Below are 18,097 nucleotides of genomic sequence, written 5' to 3'. Positions count from 1 at the left end.
CTTCCTTGTGTGGGGTTTCTCCAGCTTTTGTGGTTTCCATCCAAAGATATGCAGGTTAGGTGGGGGTATGGTGTTACGTGGATGGGACATTGGCGTAGGTAGGGTGCTCTTTCAAACGGCCAGTTCAGACTTGAATGGCCGAATGGATTCCATCTGCAATGTAGGAGTTCTATTTTGGACGACACAGTGGCATGGTGGTTAGCACTGCTACCTCACAGGGCCAGCGACCTTGGGTGACTGTCAGTGTGGAGTTTACACGTTCTCCCCGTGTCTGCGATGGTTTCCTCCGGGTGCCCCGATTTCCTCCCGCAGTCCAAAGATGTGCAGGTTAGGTGGATTGGCCATGCTAAATTGTCCCTGAGTGTCCAAAAGGTTAGGTGGGGGTTCCAGGGATAGCATCAGGACGTGGGCCTAGGTAGGGTGCTCTTTCCATGTCTTACCCTTGTTTCCATGTCTGCCCATGCCCTCCGATGTGCCCGTTTCCATTTCCAATTTGTCACGATCCATTGGGCTAGCGCGCGGTCAATTTCCTTTTCTATTTATTCGTTCACGGGATGTAGGCGTCGGGCCAGTATTTGTTGTTCATCCTTGAGGGAATTTAAGAGTCAACCACATTGCTCTGGGTCTGGAGTCACGTGTAGGCCAGACCAGGTAAGGACGAGAGATTTCCTTCCCTAAAGGATATCAGTGAACCAGATGGTTTTTTACGACAATTGTCAATGGTTTCATGGTCATCATTAGACTTTTAATTCCAGATTTATATTGAATTCAAATTCCACCATCTGCCCTAGTGGGATTTGAACCCATGACCCCAGAGCATTACCCTGTGTCTCTGGATTATTAGTCCAGTGACAATACCACCACGCCATGATCTCCCCAATTCCCAGAGGTAGGGATGCAACCCACTGCACCAAAGGACCTTCCTAATTCTATGATTCTGATGTGTCCCATCTTCAGATGAGACTCTTAACTGAGATTTGTCTTGGGATAAAAGATCCCATGGCACTATTTTCAATAAAAGCAGGGGAGATCTGCCTGGTGTCCTGGCCAGTATTTATCCTTCATTCAACATCACCAAGAGCAGATTATCTGGCCATTATCACAACGCTGCTTATCACAGAATCCCCACAGTGCAGAAGGAGGCGTCTCGGCCCATCGAGTCTGCACTGGCCCTTGGAAAGAGCACCCTACATAAGCTCACACCTCCATCCCATTCCCGCAACACCACCTAACCTTTTGAACACCAAGGGGCAATTTAGCATGGTCAATCCACCTAATCTGCACATCTTTGGCCTGTGGGAGGAAACTGAAGCACCTGGAGGAAACTCACGCAGACTCTGGGAGAACGTGCAAACTCCATGCAGTCACCCGAGGCCGGAATTGAACCCAGGGGCCTGGAGCTGTGAGGCAACAGAGCTAACCACTGTGCCATCGTGCAGGTTTTGGGAGCTCGCTGAGCGCAACTTGACTGCCACCGTTCCTGCATTACCGCAGTGACCATCCTTCGATACTTCATTAGCTCGAAAGCACCTTGAGATATCTAGTGTTTGTGAAAAGTGCTGTATTAACTCAAGCATTTCTTTTCGAAGTGGGAAGAGATGCTGCAAAGCACAAAATGCAGATGAGCATTCCAGAAAGTAGGGGTATAATAGCTGAAGTGAGGAGTACATATAATAGTTTAGATGACAAAGAGCTTCAGTATCTGGTTAAAAATGAACAATATGTGTTAGTTTACATGGCCTTGCATTTCAAATTATAACTTTGAGGCAGCAATTCAATGATACGGCCACAGACCGGTTTAAGTGTATGAGGGGAGGCAGCGGCCGAGTGGCATTATCATTGGACTAGTAATCCAGAAACCCAGGGTAATGCTCTGGGGTCCTGAGTTTGAATCCCACCACGGCAAGATGGTGAAATTTGAATTCAATAAAAATTAAAAGTCTAATGATGGCCATGAAACCATTTGCCAATTGTCTTAAAAACCCATCTGGGTTCACTAATGTCCTTCAGGGAAGGAAATCTGCCATCCTTACCCGGTCTGCCCTACATGTGATTCCAGATCCAGATAACGATGCGGTGACTCTTAACCCCTCCCCTCTGAAATTGCCTAGCAAGTCACACAGTTCAAGGGCAATTAGGGATGGGCAAAAAATACTGGCCCAGCCAGCGACGCCCACATCGCAAGGACAAATTTTTTTTTTAATCAAATAATTAAGCTAACGATCAAAACACCATCTAGTTTGCATTCATCCATGACTTGTCTTTTATTGTGTATTTCTTGGCCGCTTAACTCATTATTTAGGTGGCTCACGAGAAACTGTAATCACCATCATCAATTTCAAAGCAAGATTTGAAGATTAAATAGATTTAGTTTTTGAAGTTGCCGTGCATTTGACTTTGTTGTTTCAGGAACTCATTGATTAATAACTCTCAGAGTAGCCAGCCTCAGCAAAACTGAATAATTGAATCAGCATTCTGGTTTTAGAATATGGGTGTTTTTTAAGGTTATAAAAATTGCTGCATTGTGTGCAAACATATCGAGCCGGCACATCCAAGTCCCAGCATTTAATGGTTTTTGGCTTATTTTGTCAAATTGATCCATGAAGCATAAAGTGAGAATGCTTTAAATGTATTCAATAATCTTCTTAATCAGTATGAAGAAGGACCAAAGGTTTGCTGCTTTAATTTAGCACACAGCAGTGACATATTATGTCGGTAATGTACTGATCATCCCTAAAATAACATCAGTGATCTGATGTGTAATGGAAAGCCTGCCCTTTATTTATTGCCTCGACGTGCTGTGGTTTTCATTATATTAATTTTCCATTTCATCTATTCAGTTAGCATTGTCATATTTCTTGGAAGGAGCTACTGGGAAATAAATGGCACCTGTCACCTGCCCGAGAATGATGTGCACAGACAATGTAGTGAATGTGAAAGAGTCATTGCCTACAGCTTGTAGCAATGAAGCGAAATATTGTGGCAATCATGTTAGGTGGTGATCTTTGGGAATAGGTGATGTGCTGGATTTAAATACTTTCTTCCTGGGCCCCTGATACCACGAGTGTCCCGCAAGCCTTAGATTGAAGTTTGAATTCAGATATAATTTTCAGCTCCTCCATTCCTTGAGGTGGCGACTTGCTTTGACTGACGTTCCATGGGGGCCAACAACCCTTGTTCAAAATCCATGAGTTCACATGTGACGCTAGACGGTGACAGCTTGAATTTCACTCCGTAAAAAATAGGTTAATTTTGAATGGGTCTGGACTGCATGGTAGCAGTTAGCACTACTAATCTGGGTCCTCAGCACAATGAGGCAGTAGTGCTAACCGCCACCGTACAGTCCGGACCCATTAAAAATTAACCTACTTTTTACAGAGTGTAATTCGATCCCGGATCCGGGTCACTGTCCATGTGGAGTTTGCACATACTCACGATTGTCTGCATGGGTCTCACCCCCACAACCCAAAGATGTGCAGACTAAGTGGATTGGCCGCGCTAAATTGCCTCTTAATTGGAAAAAGAATTGGATACTCTAAAGTTTCTAAAGAAAAAAGTTTTGAATGGGTTTGAATGGGGCCCTGCGTGTCGGGGAGCACTTTAAACCATGGTAGGTTTTGCCCCATAATATTTCCAAAGAATCCAAACTAAAACATTTCTGTTTGTTCTGTATGCACAGGGTGTTTGTACAATGACTACCGCCCTTCTCCATTTCTTCTTTCTGGCTTCTTTCTGCTGGGTTTTGACTGAAGCTTGGCAATCTTACATGGCCGTTACAGGGAAGATTAGAACAAGGCTCATACGCAAACGGTTTTTATGCCTTGGTTGGGGTAAGCGTAATAAGTGTCTAAATTTTTCATTATCATAAATTAACTTTGTCAATTCTGTAAGAAACATATTTACAATAAAAATTGTTTTCCTTCCCAGTAAGTTAATATCTCATAAATGTTTTCATGCATAATTGATGCATTTTGTTCTTGCAGTGAAAAAGAATTTGTACTTAAATTCCAATCCAGTTTTCTTACCAAATAATGTATTTTTTCAGGGTTACCAGCCTTGGTGGTGGCAATATCGATGGGATTTACTAAGGCTAAAGGATACGGTACATCAAACTAGTAAGTCACTTCGAACAGCTTTGATTTACTCGAAAGCTTATGATGAGCAATACACACAGGAATTCCACCGCAGGGAGAGCTTTCAGGGGGCAGATTTGTGTGACTTCTGCCCCTCCTGGCGATTCAGTCTGACCCTGCCCCACGTTCTGAAGTCAACAGTATTCGCATATTTAAGTTAATTCACTGCACAACTGGGTAAACATGCCTGGGACAGGGTGGAAAACCGTTGTGACACTTGCTACAGAGTTCCAACATTCAAAGAAACTTTTTTTAAAGATGTTTTCTCAGACGAGGTGGGTTTCTGCGCTGCAATCAGTAACTTAATAATTGATTGCATTGGTAACACCATCCCAATTAATTTTAAGATCTCCGGCTATCCTACCTGCCACCACCCCCCCCCCCCCCCCCCCCCCCCCCCCCCCCCCCCCCCCCCCGCCTCCTCCTCATCCTCAACTGTGATGGCCCTCAGGAACTCTGCACCAAGGATGTAACCCTTGTGCCCAGTAATGAGAGTGTGCAACTTTAGGAGTACACAATGTGTCACCTATTTCCTTTGTTTTGATGCTGTCATTATATCCTTCTCTGCAACAATTGTCTGAAATTCTGATGGACCTAAAAAAAAGTGGAATGGGTTCTTGGCATAAACCCCAAATGAGCTTACTGCTCACTTAGAAAGCTGCAGAGCAGGAATTTCACAAGCTGCTATTACGGCCTATTGTCAGAGGCCAGCAGGATTTAAGACCCTAGGTCGTGGGAGCAGAAGTAGGCCACTCGGCCCATCGAATGTGCTCTGTCATTCAATTAAATGATGACAGATCTGATATCATCCTCAACACTTTCCCGCTTTATCCCCATAACCCCTGGTTCCCTCAATGATTAAAAATCTGTCCATGTCAACCTTGAACATACTTAATGGGCAGCAGGGTAGCATGGTGGTTAGCATAAATGCTTCACAGCTCCAGGGTCCCAGGTTCGATTCCCGGCTGGGTCACTGTCTGTGCGGAGTCTGCACGTCCTCCCCGTGTGTGCGTGGGTTTCCTCCGGGTGCTCCGGTTTCCTCCCACAGTCCAAAGATGTGCGGGTTAGGTGGATTGGCCATGCTAAATTGCCCGTAGTGTCCTAATAAAAGTAAGGTTAAGGGGGGGGTTGTTGGGTTGCGGGTATAGGGTGGATACGTGGGTTTGAGTAGGGTGATCATGGCTCGGCACAACATTGAGGGCCGAAGGGCCTGTTCTGTGCTGTACTGTTCTATGTTCTATGACCCAGCCTCTACAGCTCTCTGTGGTGAAGAATTCCACAGATTCACTACCCTCTGAGGGAAGAAATGCCTTCTCATCTCTGTCTTAAAAGGGCAACCTATTACTCTGAGATTATGCCCTTTGGTCCCAGCCTTTCCCACAAGGGGAAACAACCTCTCAGCATCTACCTTGTCAAGCCCCCTGAGAATCCTATATGCATCAATAAGGTCACCTCTCATTCTTCAAAACTCCAATGATTCAGGCCCAACCTAATCAACTTCTCCTCATGAGAAAATCCCTCCACATCCGGGTTCAACCTAGTGAACCTTCTCTGGACTGCCTCCAATGTCAGTATATCTTTACTTAGATAAGGGACCAAAACTGTTCACAGTATTCTAGGTGTGGTCTAACTAATGCCTTGTATAGTTTTAGCAGGACTATCCTATTTTTATACTCACTTTGAAATAAAGACAAACATTCCATTTGCCTTCCCTATGGCCTCCTGAACTTGCATGCTAGCTCTTTTGTGATTTATGCAGGAGTACCCCCAAATCCCTCTGTGCTGCAGCTTTCTGCCGTCTTTCTCCATTTAAATAATATTCAGCTCCTTTATTCTTCCGATAATGCATAACTTCACATTTTCCGATATTATGTTCCATTTGCCAAGTTTTTGCCCGCTCACCTTAACCTGTCTATATCCCTCTGCAAACTCTTTGTGTCATCCGACCTATCTTTGTGTCATCCACAAACCTGGCAATAGTATATTCACTCCCTTCATTCAAGTCATTAGTACATTGTGGCCCCAATATTGATCCCCGTGGCACTCCAATAACTACATGTTGCCTTCCCAGCTCTGTTTCTATCAGTTAGTCAATCCTCTATCCATGCCAATATACCACCCCCAACACCATGGGCTTTTATCTTATTAAGTAACCTTATTGAAAGCTTTTTGGAAAATATTTAACATCTACTGGTTCCCCTTCATCCGTCTACCGCTTTAAAGAATTAGAATAAATTTGTCAGGCAGGATTTCCCCTTCATGAAGCCATGCTGACTATGCTAGGATTAGGTTATGTATTTCTAAATGCTCTGCTAGTACATCCTTTAGAATGGACTCAAATGGACTTTCCCCAAATGACAGATGTTAAGCTAACTGGCCCAGTGTTACCTGTTTTTTAAATCCCCATCCCTTTTTGAAGAAGGATGTTACATTGACAATTTTCCAAAATCTGGGACTTTTCCAGAATTTAAGGATTCTTGGAAGATTACTACTAGTGAATTCCTATCTTTGTAGCTACTGTCTTTAATATCCTAGGAAGCAACCCGTCAGGTCTTGGGGACTTATCGGCCTTTAACCCCATTAGTTTCCCTAATAATTTTTCTCAAGTGATAACTATTGTAGTTGTTTCCTCCTCCTCCTCCTTTTCTCCCTTTGATTATTTAGTACTTTTGGAATGTTATTAGTGTGTTTCTCTGTGAAGGCTGATGCAAAGTATTTATTTAATTCCTCTGCCACTTCACCATTATTATTTTCTCAGTCACTAAGGGGCCTATGTTCACTTTGGGATCTCACTTTTTTATATATTTAAAGGAACTCTTACTGTCCATTTTGATATTACTTGCTAGTTTATCCACATGGTTTATCTTCTCCCTCTTTATTATTTTTTGGTCATCTTTTGTTGGTTTTTAATACTTTCCCAATCCTCTGGCTTACCGCCAATCCTTTCCACATTGTACACTCTTTCTTTTAGTTTATAGAACATAGAACATAGAACACTACAGCGCAGTACGGGCCCTTCGGCCCTCGATGTTGCGCCGACCTGTGAAACCATCTGAAGCCTATCTGACCTACACTATTCCATTTTCATCCATATGTCTATCCAGTGACCACTTAAATGCCCTTAAAGTTGGCGAGTCTACTACTATTGCAGGCAGGGCGTTCCACACCCCTACTACTCTCTGAGTAAAGAAACTGCCTCTGACATCTGTCCTATATCTATCACCCCTCAATTTAAAGCTATGTCCCCTCGTGTTGGTCATCACCATCCGAGGAAAAAGACTCTCACTGTCCACCCTATCTAACCCTCTGAGTATCTTATATGTCTCCATTAAATCACCTCTTAGCCTTCTCCTCTCTAACGAAAACAACCTCAATTCCCTGAGCCTTTCCTCGTAAGACCTTCCCTCCATACCAGGCAACATCCTAGTAAATCTCCTCTGAACCCTTTCCAAAGCTTCCACATCCTTCCTATAATGTGGTGACCAGAACTGCACGCAGTACTACAGGTGTGGCCGCACCAGAGTTATGTACAGCTGCAGCATGACCTTGTGGTTCCGAAACTCAATCCCCCTGCTTATAAAGGCTAGCACACCATATGCCTTCTTAACAGCCCTATTAACCTGGGTGGCAACTTTCAGGGATTTATGTACCTGGATGCCGAGATCTCTCTGTTCATCTACACTACCAAGAATCTTGCCATTAGCCCAGTACTCTGCATTCCTGTTACTCCTTCCAAAGTGAACCACCTCACACTTTTCTGCATTAAACTCCATCTGCCACCTCTCAGCCCAGCTCTGCAGCTGATCTATGTCCCTCTGTATCCTATAACATCCTTCAGCACTATCCACAACTCCACCGACCTTCGTGTCATCTGCAAATTTACTAACCCATCCTTCTACACCCTCTTCCAGGTCATTTATAAAAATGATAAACAGCAATGGCCCCAAAACAGATCCTTGTGGTACACCACTAGTAACTGAACTCCAGGATGAACATTTGCCATCAACCACCACCCTCTGTCTTCTTTCAGCTAGCCAATTACTGATCCAAACCGCTAAATCACCTTCAATTCCATACTTCCTTATTTTCTGCAATAGCCTACCGTGGGGAACCTTATCAAACGCCTTACTGAAATCCATATACACCACATCAACAGCTTTACCCTGATCCACCTGTTTGGTCACCTTCTCAAAAAACTCAATAAGGTTTGTGAGACATGACCTACCCTTCACAAAACCGTGTTGAGTATCGCTAATCAACTTGTTCTTTTCAAGATGATTATAAACCCTATCTCTTATAACCTTTTCCAACATTTTACCCACAACCGAAGTAAGGCTCACAGGTCTATAATTACCAGGGTTGTGTCTACTCCCCTTCTTGAACAAGGGGACAACATTTGCTATCCTCCAGTCTTCCGGCACTATTCCTGTGCCTTAACATCATTCTTAACTTCCTTGGTTAAGCATGATTGTTTTTCCCCTTCCGAGAATCCTTCTTTCTCACTGGCATAGATAGTCGCTGTGAATCATGAACTATTTTCAGAAACGTGTGCCATTGCTGATCAACCGTCTTTCCTACTGAACTCCTTTCCCAGTCCCTCCAGCCGATTCTGCACTCATTCCTTTATAATTGCTCTTATTTAAGTTCAGCACATTTGTTTCTGACCCACGTTTCCCACTCTCAAACTGAATGCTAAATTCTACCATGTTATGGCCTCTCCAGGGGATCTTTTACTCTGAGATTGTTTACTAAACTTGATTCATTACACATTACATTACACAGGTGCAAAATAACCCCATCTCTGGTTGGATCCACAACATATTCTAGGAAACTGCCCCGAAGACACTTTATGAATTCTTCCTCATGGCTACCTCTGCCAATTTGATCTTCCCAATCTACATGAAGGTTAAAATCGCTCATGATTAATTGCCTTTTGCACACACCTTCATTGTTTCCTGATTTATTCTCCATCCTACATTATGGCTACTGTTTGGGGCCTACATGTTATTTTGTACTCCCACCCATATGGATTCTATATCTTCCAGTCTAAGATTACTTCTTGTAATTGTATGTATTCCATCTCGTACTAACACGTTACCCTTTCCTTCTAGCCTGTTCTTATGAAAAGCCACATGCCCCCGAATATTTAGTTTCCAGCTTTGATCTCCTTGTAAACACAGCTCTGTAATGGCTATCAGGTCATACCCATGAACCTGAATTTGCGCCGTTAATTTGTTTATTTTGTGCCTTTAAGTAAGGAGCCATTCATTTTGCCTTGATTTCCAATCCCCCCCCCCCCCCACACACTGGGCCCCGCACAGTTCAGATGAAGGCTGTCATGATGGTACAACCCCACTTTCCCATGATGCCATTGATGCCAGTGCCCCGTGAACCAAAACCCACTTCTCCCACATCAGTCTTGCCATGTATTCATCTTTCTAATTTTATATGCCCTGTGCAAATTGCATGTAGCTCGGGTAATAATCCAGAGATTAGATTATTTTGTTCAATATTGTGTCCAGTCCTTCACACTCTCTCTGCAGATCCTCTTTCCTCATTCTATTTAGGACGTTGGTGCCTACATGGACCACGATAATGGGATCCTTCCACCTCTCACTGCAGGTTCCTCTCCAGCCTGGAGCAGATGTCCCAAAACCTGGCACCAGGCAGGCAACACAGCTGCCTCCCCTCCCTCCTCACCACCCTCTTCTCCTCGCCGCTCTCCCCTCCTCACCGCTCTCCTCTCCTCACCACCCTCCCCTCCTCACCACCCTCCCCCTCATCGCTCTCCCCTCACTACCTACCGCTCCTCACCACCCTCCCCTCCGCACCGCCCTCCCTCCTCACTCCCCTCCCCTCCTCACCACCTACCACTCCTCACCCGCCCTCCCCTCCTCATCGCCCTCCCTTCCTCACCGCCCTCCCCTCCTCATCCCCCTCCATACCTCACCACCCTCCGCTCCTCACCGCCCTCCCCTCCTCACCGCCCTCCCCTCCCCTCCTCACCGCCCTCCCCTCCTCACCACCCTCCCCTCCTCATCCCCCTCCCCTCCTCATCCCCTCCCTACCTCACCGCCCTGCCCTCCTCATCCCCTCCCCTCCTCACCCCCCTCCCCTCCTCCCCCCTCACCACTCTCCCCTCCTCACCACCCTCCCCTCCTCACCGCTCTCCCCTCCTCACCGCCCTCCCCCTAACCACTCTCCCCTCCTCACCGCCCTCCCCCCTCACCGCTCTCCCCTCCTCACCACCTACCCCTCCTCACCGCCCTCTCCTCCTCACCCGCCCTCCCCTCCTCACCGCTCTCCCCTCACCGCCCTCCCCCCCTCACCACTCTCCCCTCCTCACCACTCTCCCCTCCTCACCACTCTCCCCTCCTCACCGCCCTCCCCCCTCACCGCCCTCCCCCCTCACCGCCCTCCCCTCCTCACCACCCTCCCCCCTCACCGCCCTCCCCCCTCACCGCCCTCCCCCCACACCGCCCTCCCCTCCTCACCGCCCTCCCCTCCTCACCGCCATCCCCTCACCGTCCTCCCCTCCTCACCGCCCTCCCCTCTGCACCGCCCTCCCCTCCTCACCACCTACCGCTCCTCACCCCCTCCCCCCTCACCGCCCTCCCCCTCACTGCTCTCCCCTCCTCACCACCCTCCCCCCTCACCGCCCTCCCCTCCTCACCGCCCTCCCCCCCTCACCGCCCTCCCCCCTCACTGCTCCCCTCCTCACCCCTCTCCTCTCCTCACCGCCCTCCCCCCTCACCGCCCTCCCCTCCTCACCCCCCTCCCCTCCTCACCGCCCTCCCCTCCTCACCGCCCTCCCCTCCTCACCCGCCCTCCCCTCCTCACCGCCCTCCCCTCCTCACCGCCCTCCCCTCCGCCCAGCCCTCCCCTCCGCACCGCCCTCCCCTCCTCACTGCCCTCCCTCCTCACCCCCCTCCCCTCCTCACCCCCCTCCGTTCCTCATCCCCGACCTACCTCACCGCCCTCCCCTCCTCACCGCCCTCCCCTCCTCACCGCCCTCCCCTCCTCACCGCCCTCCCCTCCTCACCGCCCTCCCCTCCTCACCGCCCTCCCCTCCTCACCGCCCTCCCCTCATCACCCGCCCTCCCCTCCTCACCGCCCTCCCCTCCTCACCGCCCTCCCCTCCCCACCGCCCTCCCCTCCTCACTGACCTCCCCTCCTCCCCCCTCACCACTCTTCCCTCCTCACCCCCCTCCCTTCCTCATCCCCGACCTACCTCACCGCCCTCCCCTCCTCACCGCCCTCCCCTCCTCACCGCCCTCCCCTCCTCACTGCTCCCCTCCTCACCACCCTCCCCCCTCACCGCCCTCCCCTCCTCACCACCCTCCCTTCCTCACCGCCCTCCCCTCCTCACCACCCTCCCCCCTCACCGCCCCCCCTCCTCACCGCCCTCCCCTCCTCACCCGCCCTCCCCTCCTCACTGCTCCCCTCCTCACCACCCTCCCCCCTCACCGCCCTCCCCTCCTCACCCCCCTCCCCTCCTCACCCCCTCCCTTCCTCATCCTCGACCTACCTCACCGCCCTCCCCTCCTCACCGCCCTCCCCTCCGCCCAGCCCTCCCCTCCTCACCCGCCCCCCCTCCTCACCCGCCCTCCCCTCCTCATCACCCTCCCCTCCTCACCGCCCTCCCCTCCTCACCGCCCTCCCCTCCTCACCGCCTTCCCCTCCTCACCGCCCTCCCCTCCTCACCCCCCTCCCTACCTCACCGCCCTCCCCTCCTCACCGCCCTCCCCTCCTCACCCCGCCCTCCCCTCCTCACCCGCCCTCCCCTCCTCACCGCCCTCCCCTCCTCACCGCCCTCCCCTCCTCACCACCCTCCCCTCCTCACCACCCTCCCCTCCTCACCGCCTTCCCCTCCTCACCGCCCTCCCCTCCTCACCCCCCTCCCTACCTCACCGCCCTCCCCTCCTCACCGCCCTCCCCTCCTCACCGCCCTCCCCTCCTCACCGCCCTCCCCTCCCCACCGCCCTCCCCTCCTCACCGCCCTCCCCTCCTCACCGCCCTCCCCTCCTCACCGCCCTCCCCTCACTCCCCTCCCCTCCTCACCACCCTCACCCAAGGGCACAATCTAACGGAAATTTGTGTCATCTGTGGCGGGTTTTGCTGGGTGTTTCCTGCCAGCTCTGTCGGCAAGTTCCCCACCGCTATCTAACCACAGTTAGAAGTCTTACAACACCAGGTTAAAGTCCAACATTTTTGTTTCAAACACTAGCTTTCGGAGCACAGCTCCTTCCTCAGGTGAATGAAGGTATGTTCCAGAAACATAGATACAGACAAAGTCAAAGATGCCAGACAATGCTTGGAATGCGAGCATTTGCAGGTAATTGAATCTTTACAGATCCAGAGATAGGGGGTAACCCCAGGTTAAAGAGATGTGAATTGTCTCAAACCAGGACAGTTGGTAGGATTTCGCAAGCCCAGGCCAGATGGTGGGGGGTGAATGTAATGCGACATGAATCCCAGGTCCCGGTTGAGGCCGCACTCATGTGTGCAGAACTGGGCTATAATTTTCTCCTCGGCGATTCTGCGTTGTCGCGCATCCTGAAGGCCACCTTGGAGAACGCTTACCCGGAGATCAGAGGCTGAATGCCCTTGACTGCTGAAGTGTTCCCTGACTGGACGGGAACATTCCTGCCTGGTGATTGTCGCGTGATGTCCGTTCATTCGTTGTCGCAGTGTCTCACCAATGTACTACGCTTCGGGACATCCTTTCCTGCAGCGTATGAGGTAGACAACGTTGGCCGAGACGCACGAGTATGCACTGCGTACCTGGTAGGTGGTGTTCTCCCGTGTAATGATGGTTCCTATGTCAATGATCTGGCATGTCTTGCAGAGATTGCCGTGGCAGGGTTGTGTGGTGTCGTGGTCGCTGTTCCGAAGGCCGGTAGTTTGCTGCAAACAATGATTTGTTTGAGGTTGCGCGGTTGTTTGAAGGCAAGCAGTGGGGTGTGGGGATGACCTTGGCAAGATGTTCATCTTCATCGATGACGTGTTGAAGGCTGCGAAGAAGATGTTATAGTTTCTCTGCTCCGGGGAAGTACTGGACGACGAAGGGTACCCTGTCGGTTGTGTTCCGTATTTGTCTCCTGAGGAGGTCGGTGCGTTTTTTTGCTGTGGCGCGTTGGAACTGTCGATCGTCATATCCCGTTCGTACGAGGGCATCTTTCAGCGTCTCTAGATGTCTGTTACGCTCCTCCTCGTCTGAGCAGATCCTGTGTATACGGAGGGCTTGTCCATAGGGAATTGCTTCTCCCCCAAGTGAGCACACCCCACTGTGTGGTTCTAGAGAGCACCCCGTCGTCAGGCCCCCACACCTCCTTACAGACTCTCTCCCCCCCCCCTCTTCCAGGAACCCCATCCCCCAATCCCCCTCCCCCCAACCTTCATACCTACGCTGCACCCTTCAACCTTCATATCCCCCCTCTACCTTCCTTTCACGGGCATGGCTCCCCTCGGGCCCTGACCCATGGCAGGGCCAACGTGCCAGCCTGGCAATGCCAAGGTGCCCACATTCAATCTTTGGCCCCCACGGGGCGGAGTTCCGCCTGGTCTACATTTGTGTGGACCAGTACTGTATGGTGCCCGGCTGCAGACTCCCCGGGGAGGCCGTCAGATGCTTGATGCCGCTAGATCCAGTGAATAGGCCTGAGTAGGTTGAAGGCCACGGAAGCGAGCACGGCTTGGTCATGCCTACTTTGGACAGGATCCTGATCTCAACGCCTCGAGAGATATTACCCAGATCTACCGGCCACGTCACCCTCCCGTCTGAGCGTGATGCGGCCTGTAGATTTCACCCTGAGCCTCAATTAGCCTAATCCATTTCTAACACTACAAATGAATTCAGTGTTGGTGGAGGGATGGAAGCATTGGGTTTGTGCCATGCTCACATTTCCTGAAGGCACTTGATATTCTGTTTCCCTCAAAGTCAAAATTGCTTGATGACAGATAGTCTGTCCAAGGATGTAGTTTTCTCCCGCATTGTATTGGGATCCAGCAAAAGCTTTGAAGTTGTCTTTCAGATTGTCTATAGATCTAAGTCTGGGCTGTCCTGTGGTGTGGGTTCCCATACTCAGCTGGCTGCAGAGTGTCTTTTGGCATGCAGGAACCTCCTTTTCAACCACATGACAAGCGAAACAGCTCTGATAAACATGCCCTCGGTGCCAGGCATGAAGGGCGAGATTCTCCCATATGGGGAGAAATCGTAAGGCTGGCGTCAAATCCGGGCGGGTTTGACGCCAGCCCCCCCCTTCCCGACCGGGAACCGATTCTGGTCCCCGGTCGGGGCTAGCAGCCCGACGCCGTAAGCTCCGGCATCACGGGCTTAACGAATTTCGTTAAGCCCGCTTGCCCGAGTTAGCGCCGGCTGACGCGTCATATGACGTCAGCCGCGCATGCGCGGATTGGAAGACTCCAACCCGCGCATGCGCGGATGACGTCATCGCGTATTTGCGCGAAACCCGCGCATGCGCGGGCCGGGATGCCCCTCAGCCGCCCTGCGAATGGATACTGCGGGGCGGCGGAAGGACAAATAGTGCGCGGGCATCGGGCCCGCTGCCCGCGATCGGTGCCCACCGATCGCGGGCCCATGGCACCCTTGGCACGGCCGTGGTACTGCCGTGCCAATCGGTGCCATGGTTATAAAATGCGAGTGTTTACGGCCGTTTTTACGAACGGCCAGACCAGGTGTGTTTGCCGTTCGTAAAAACAGCCGTAAAGGGCTGGGAACTCGGCCCATCTATCAGCTGTGAATCGCTGCCAGCCGTAAAAAAACGGCGGCAGCGATTTGTGTCGGGAGTTGGGCGTGGGGGGGGGGGGGGAGAATAGCGGGAGGGCGTCGGAACAGCGTGGCCGTAAAATTTTACGAGCCACACTATTCTCCGTACCGTCGGGAGTGCGGAGAATCTCGCCCGAAGTATTTTGCAAGACCCTCAATGTTGGGGATGGTGCCACCTGATGTTACAAATAGATCTCAGATAGAGACGATGGAATGCGTCTCATGGTTTTATGTGAAGCTGATTGTTGTACACGTTCCGCACCCAGAAATAAGTGAGGTAAGAACTGCCGCCTGGCAGACTTGATCTTTGTTCTCAGACTAACTCTCCACTCTTTCCAAAAGCCTGTGAATGAGCTTGTTTTTCCAGGCGATGATTGATTTGATAATCTGATACTTCATAACAAAATAAGAAAGACCATTCGGCCCCTCGAGCCGTTCCACCATTCAGTACCATCATGGCTGGTCTTGGGCTTCAACTCCATTTTCCTGCCCATTCCCCAGATCTCCTGATTCTCTGAGAGACCAAACACATGCCTATCCCAGCCTTCAATATATTCAGTGATGGAGCACCCTCTGGGATGGAGAATTCCAAAGATTCAGTGAACAAATCCCTCCTCATCTCTGTCATAAATGATCAGTTCCCTTTCCTGAGACTATGCCTGTGTTCTAGATTCCCCTGCAAAGGATAGAGATCCTCTAACCTCAAGTCAAGACTGGCGGTGATGCTGGGAGTAGTGGTGGCTGCAGGTTGGCCAAGACAGGGACCTCCAGGCTGTGTTCTGCCCAGCCTTGATCTATGATATTTTGAACAGAGCCCCTAGTGGTCGGTAAAATAAATGCAAAACACGGTGGACGCTGGAAATCTGAAATGAAAACAGAAAATGCTGGAAGAACCCAGCGGGCCCAGCAACAATGGCGGAGAGAGATAAACTGAGTTAATGGGCAGGATTTTCCAGTCCCTCCCATTGGTGGGATCTTCCGTTCTTGCCAAATTCAACAGGGATTCAAAAGCATCGCTGCGATGGAGCCGCACAATCTCAGCAAGCGTTTTGAGTTTTGAGAGACCCTTTAGAAGGGCAGCACGCTAGCATAGTGGTTAGCACAATTGCTTCATAGCTCCAGGGTCCCAGGTTCGATTCCGGCTTGGGTCACTGTCTCTGCGGAGTCTGCACATCCTCCCCGTGTGTGCGTGGGTTTCCTCCGGGTTTCCTCCCACAGTCCAAAGATGTGCAGGTTAGGTGGATTGGCCATGATAAATTCCCCTTAGTGTCCAAAATTGCCCTTAGTGTTGTGTGGGGTTCCTGGGTTATGGGGATAGGGTGGAGTTGTTGACCTTGGGTAGGGTGCTCTTTCCAGCCGGTACAGACTCGATGGGCCGAATGGCCTCCTTCTGTACTGTAAATTCTATAACTCAAGGTCCAGTGGGTTGCAAGTAGATTTGAAGCAAGTCCACTGGAGTGATTGATGTGAGATTCACGTGGGAATCCTGGCGTGGACAACATTGGATTTATCCCCCCCCCCCCCCCCCCCCCCCCCCCCCGGACAAACATTACAAATCTTGTTGGTGGTGGTTCCAACACGGCCCAAACCACTGCAGAGGTTGGTGAGTATCTGAGAGGCTGGGAGATTGAGCTTGAGTGATGGCTCCTCGACCTTTGGGCCAGCACCAGAGGTGTGGGGGTTGCAGGGGTGCACCCTGCGGCTGAAAATCCCCAGCTGTGCCTGGCTTCAATTTGAAATTTTACAAGCAGTTGCTGGAAAAGAACAGCTGCTTGAACAGCCTCTGAATGTGAAAAATCACATCTTGGGTTATTTCCATCATTCTGCTTTCTGGCGTTCATCTTTTCCTTTTACCTGACCCCATTCAACGTGAACTTGCCTCACTCTGTTCCCCCGCCTACTTCAAGCTTTGCCAACAAATCAATTGCCTCCAAACCATTGTGATTTGCCCTGAAAAAAAGAACAGTGAATTCTGCAGGTACGTCTTGTACAACTCTTAGAAAGGAAAGGATTTAACCCAAGGTTACAGAATCGGAAAAGACTTAATTTCACTGAATCAGTAATCGGATATTCCCAAGCCAGTCACAAATTTGTTTGCTTCTGTTAATTACTTGGCTTTGAAATGAAAGGTTACATTTGAATTTGATGAACCATCTGTATCTCAACGGAAAGCAGAGACCAATGGTCAACAGTTGTATGGCCATGATTTCCCAAGATCTTCCAGGATCAACAGATTATGGAGCCTCTCCAAATTTACCTCAGAAATTATTTTTATGCATCTTAAGATCCAGCTTCCCATTGTGCCCCTTCATTTATTTATCCCAGTGGCCCATTTCTGCTTTGGTAGTTTGGTCCAATAATATAATGTACTGACCGTCCCCAATCAACCTGTCCTTGTAAAACTCAAAACAGAGGGTTCAACATTAGACGCAATTCCAAAGTTGAACAGCACTTACTAAACAATTCTGATTGTGCTGAGAATTGCACTGACAACCAGTTTACGATTACCTGTAGTGCTCACTTACAATTGCTGGAAGCCACATATATTTGTACACAAAGCCCTGTTCTTTGTCGACAGAAAGAGCATGTCCATACATTGCACCTTTTTCAACTAAACTAAAGCTTTGGGGACAGCCATCCCCTGGTTCATTCCTCACGGCAATGCCTTGATCAACCAGTGTCAACCCATCTGGTTTGAATTTAACCAAAAGATTGGCAGTTAACTGTTCCTTGGTGTATTGTCCATGGCAATGCCTCTACCAATTAGAGTCCACTTGCTAATCAATTAGCACTCTCTTTTGCAGTATGAATTGTTATTCCCTTTAGAATGGATATTCTTGCAAATCTGTCCTGATGAGTACAAGATAAACAGCATGTCTTTTTTTCTTCAGAAACATTGTAATGTTTTCTGTAAACCATATGTAAAAATGGTACAATTGCCTGTTCTTGTGAGCTTGGATCTTGTATGCCTCTTTTGTGGAGACTATGAATTGAATTCAATTTGAATTTGAACTGGTTTTTGGAGCAGGCAAGGAGATGGATTAAGGGCTTGCCCTGTCGGCTCTGCACATTTGGCTTTGTAACTCTGAAAGAGGAGTAACAGTCTTTTTAAAAATCAGGACATTGCGTTACGTGGAAAGATTGGAGAAAGCAGGGCTCCTTACCCAGGAAATGA

The 18,097-nt window shown here is 49.8% G+C and overlaps 1 protein-coding gene across 15 annotated transcripts in view; it reads left to right on the top strand.

The window, feature by feature from the left end:
- The window catches only part of adgrb3 (adhesion G protein-coupled receptor B3), a 920,539-nt gene that overhangs the window by 779,597 nt on the left and 122,845 nt on the right, over positions 1–18,097 (top strand). For all 15 annotated transcript variants that reach the window (XM_038800688.1, XM_038800695.1, XM_038800692.1 and 12 more), the window contains 2 exons: positions 3,680–3,830; positions 4,046–4,115. In XM_038800688.1, coding sequence (XP_038656616.1) covers positions 3,680–3,830; positions 4,046–4,115 — 221 coding nt within the window. The remainder of the gene's footprint in view (positions 1–3,679; positions 3,831–4,045; positions 4,116–18,097) is intronic.

The sequence above is a fragment of the Scyliorhinus canicula genome, chromosome 6 (genome assembly GCF_902713615.1).
Source record: "Scyliorhinus canicula chromosome 6, sScyCan1.1, whole genome shotgun sequence".
NCBI lineage: Eukaryota > Metazoa > Chordata > Chondrichthyes > Carcharhiniformes > Scyliorhinidae > Scyliorhinus > Scyliorhinus canicula.
This window is presented reverse-complemented; position numbering and strand designations above follow the sequence as displayed.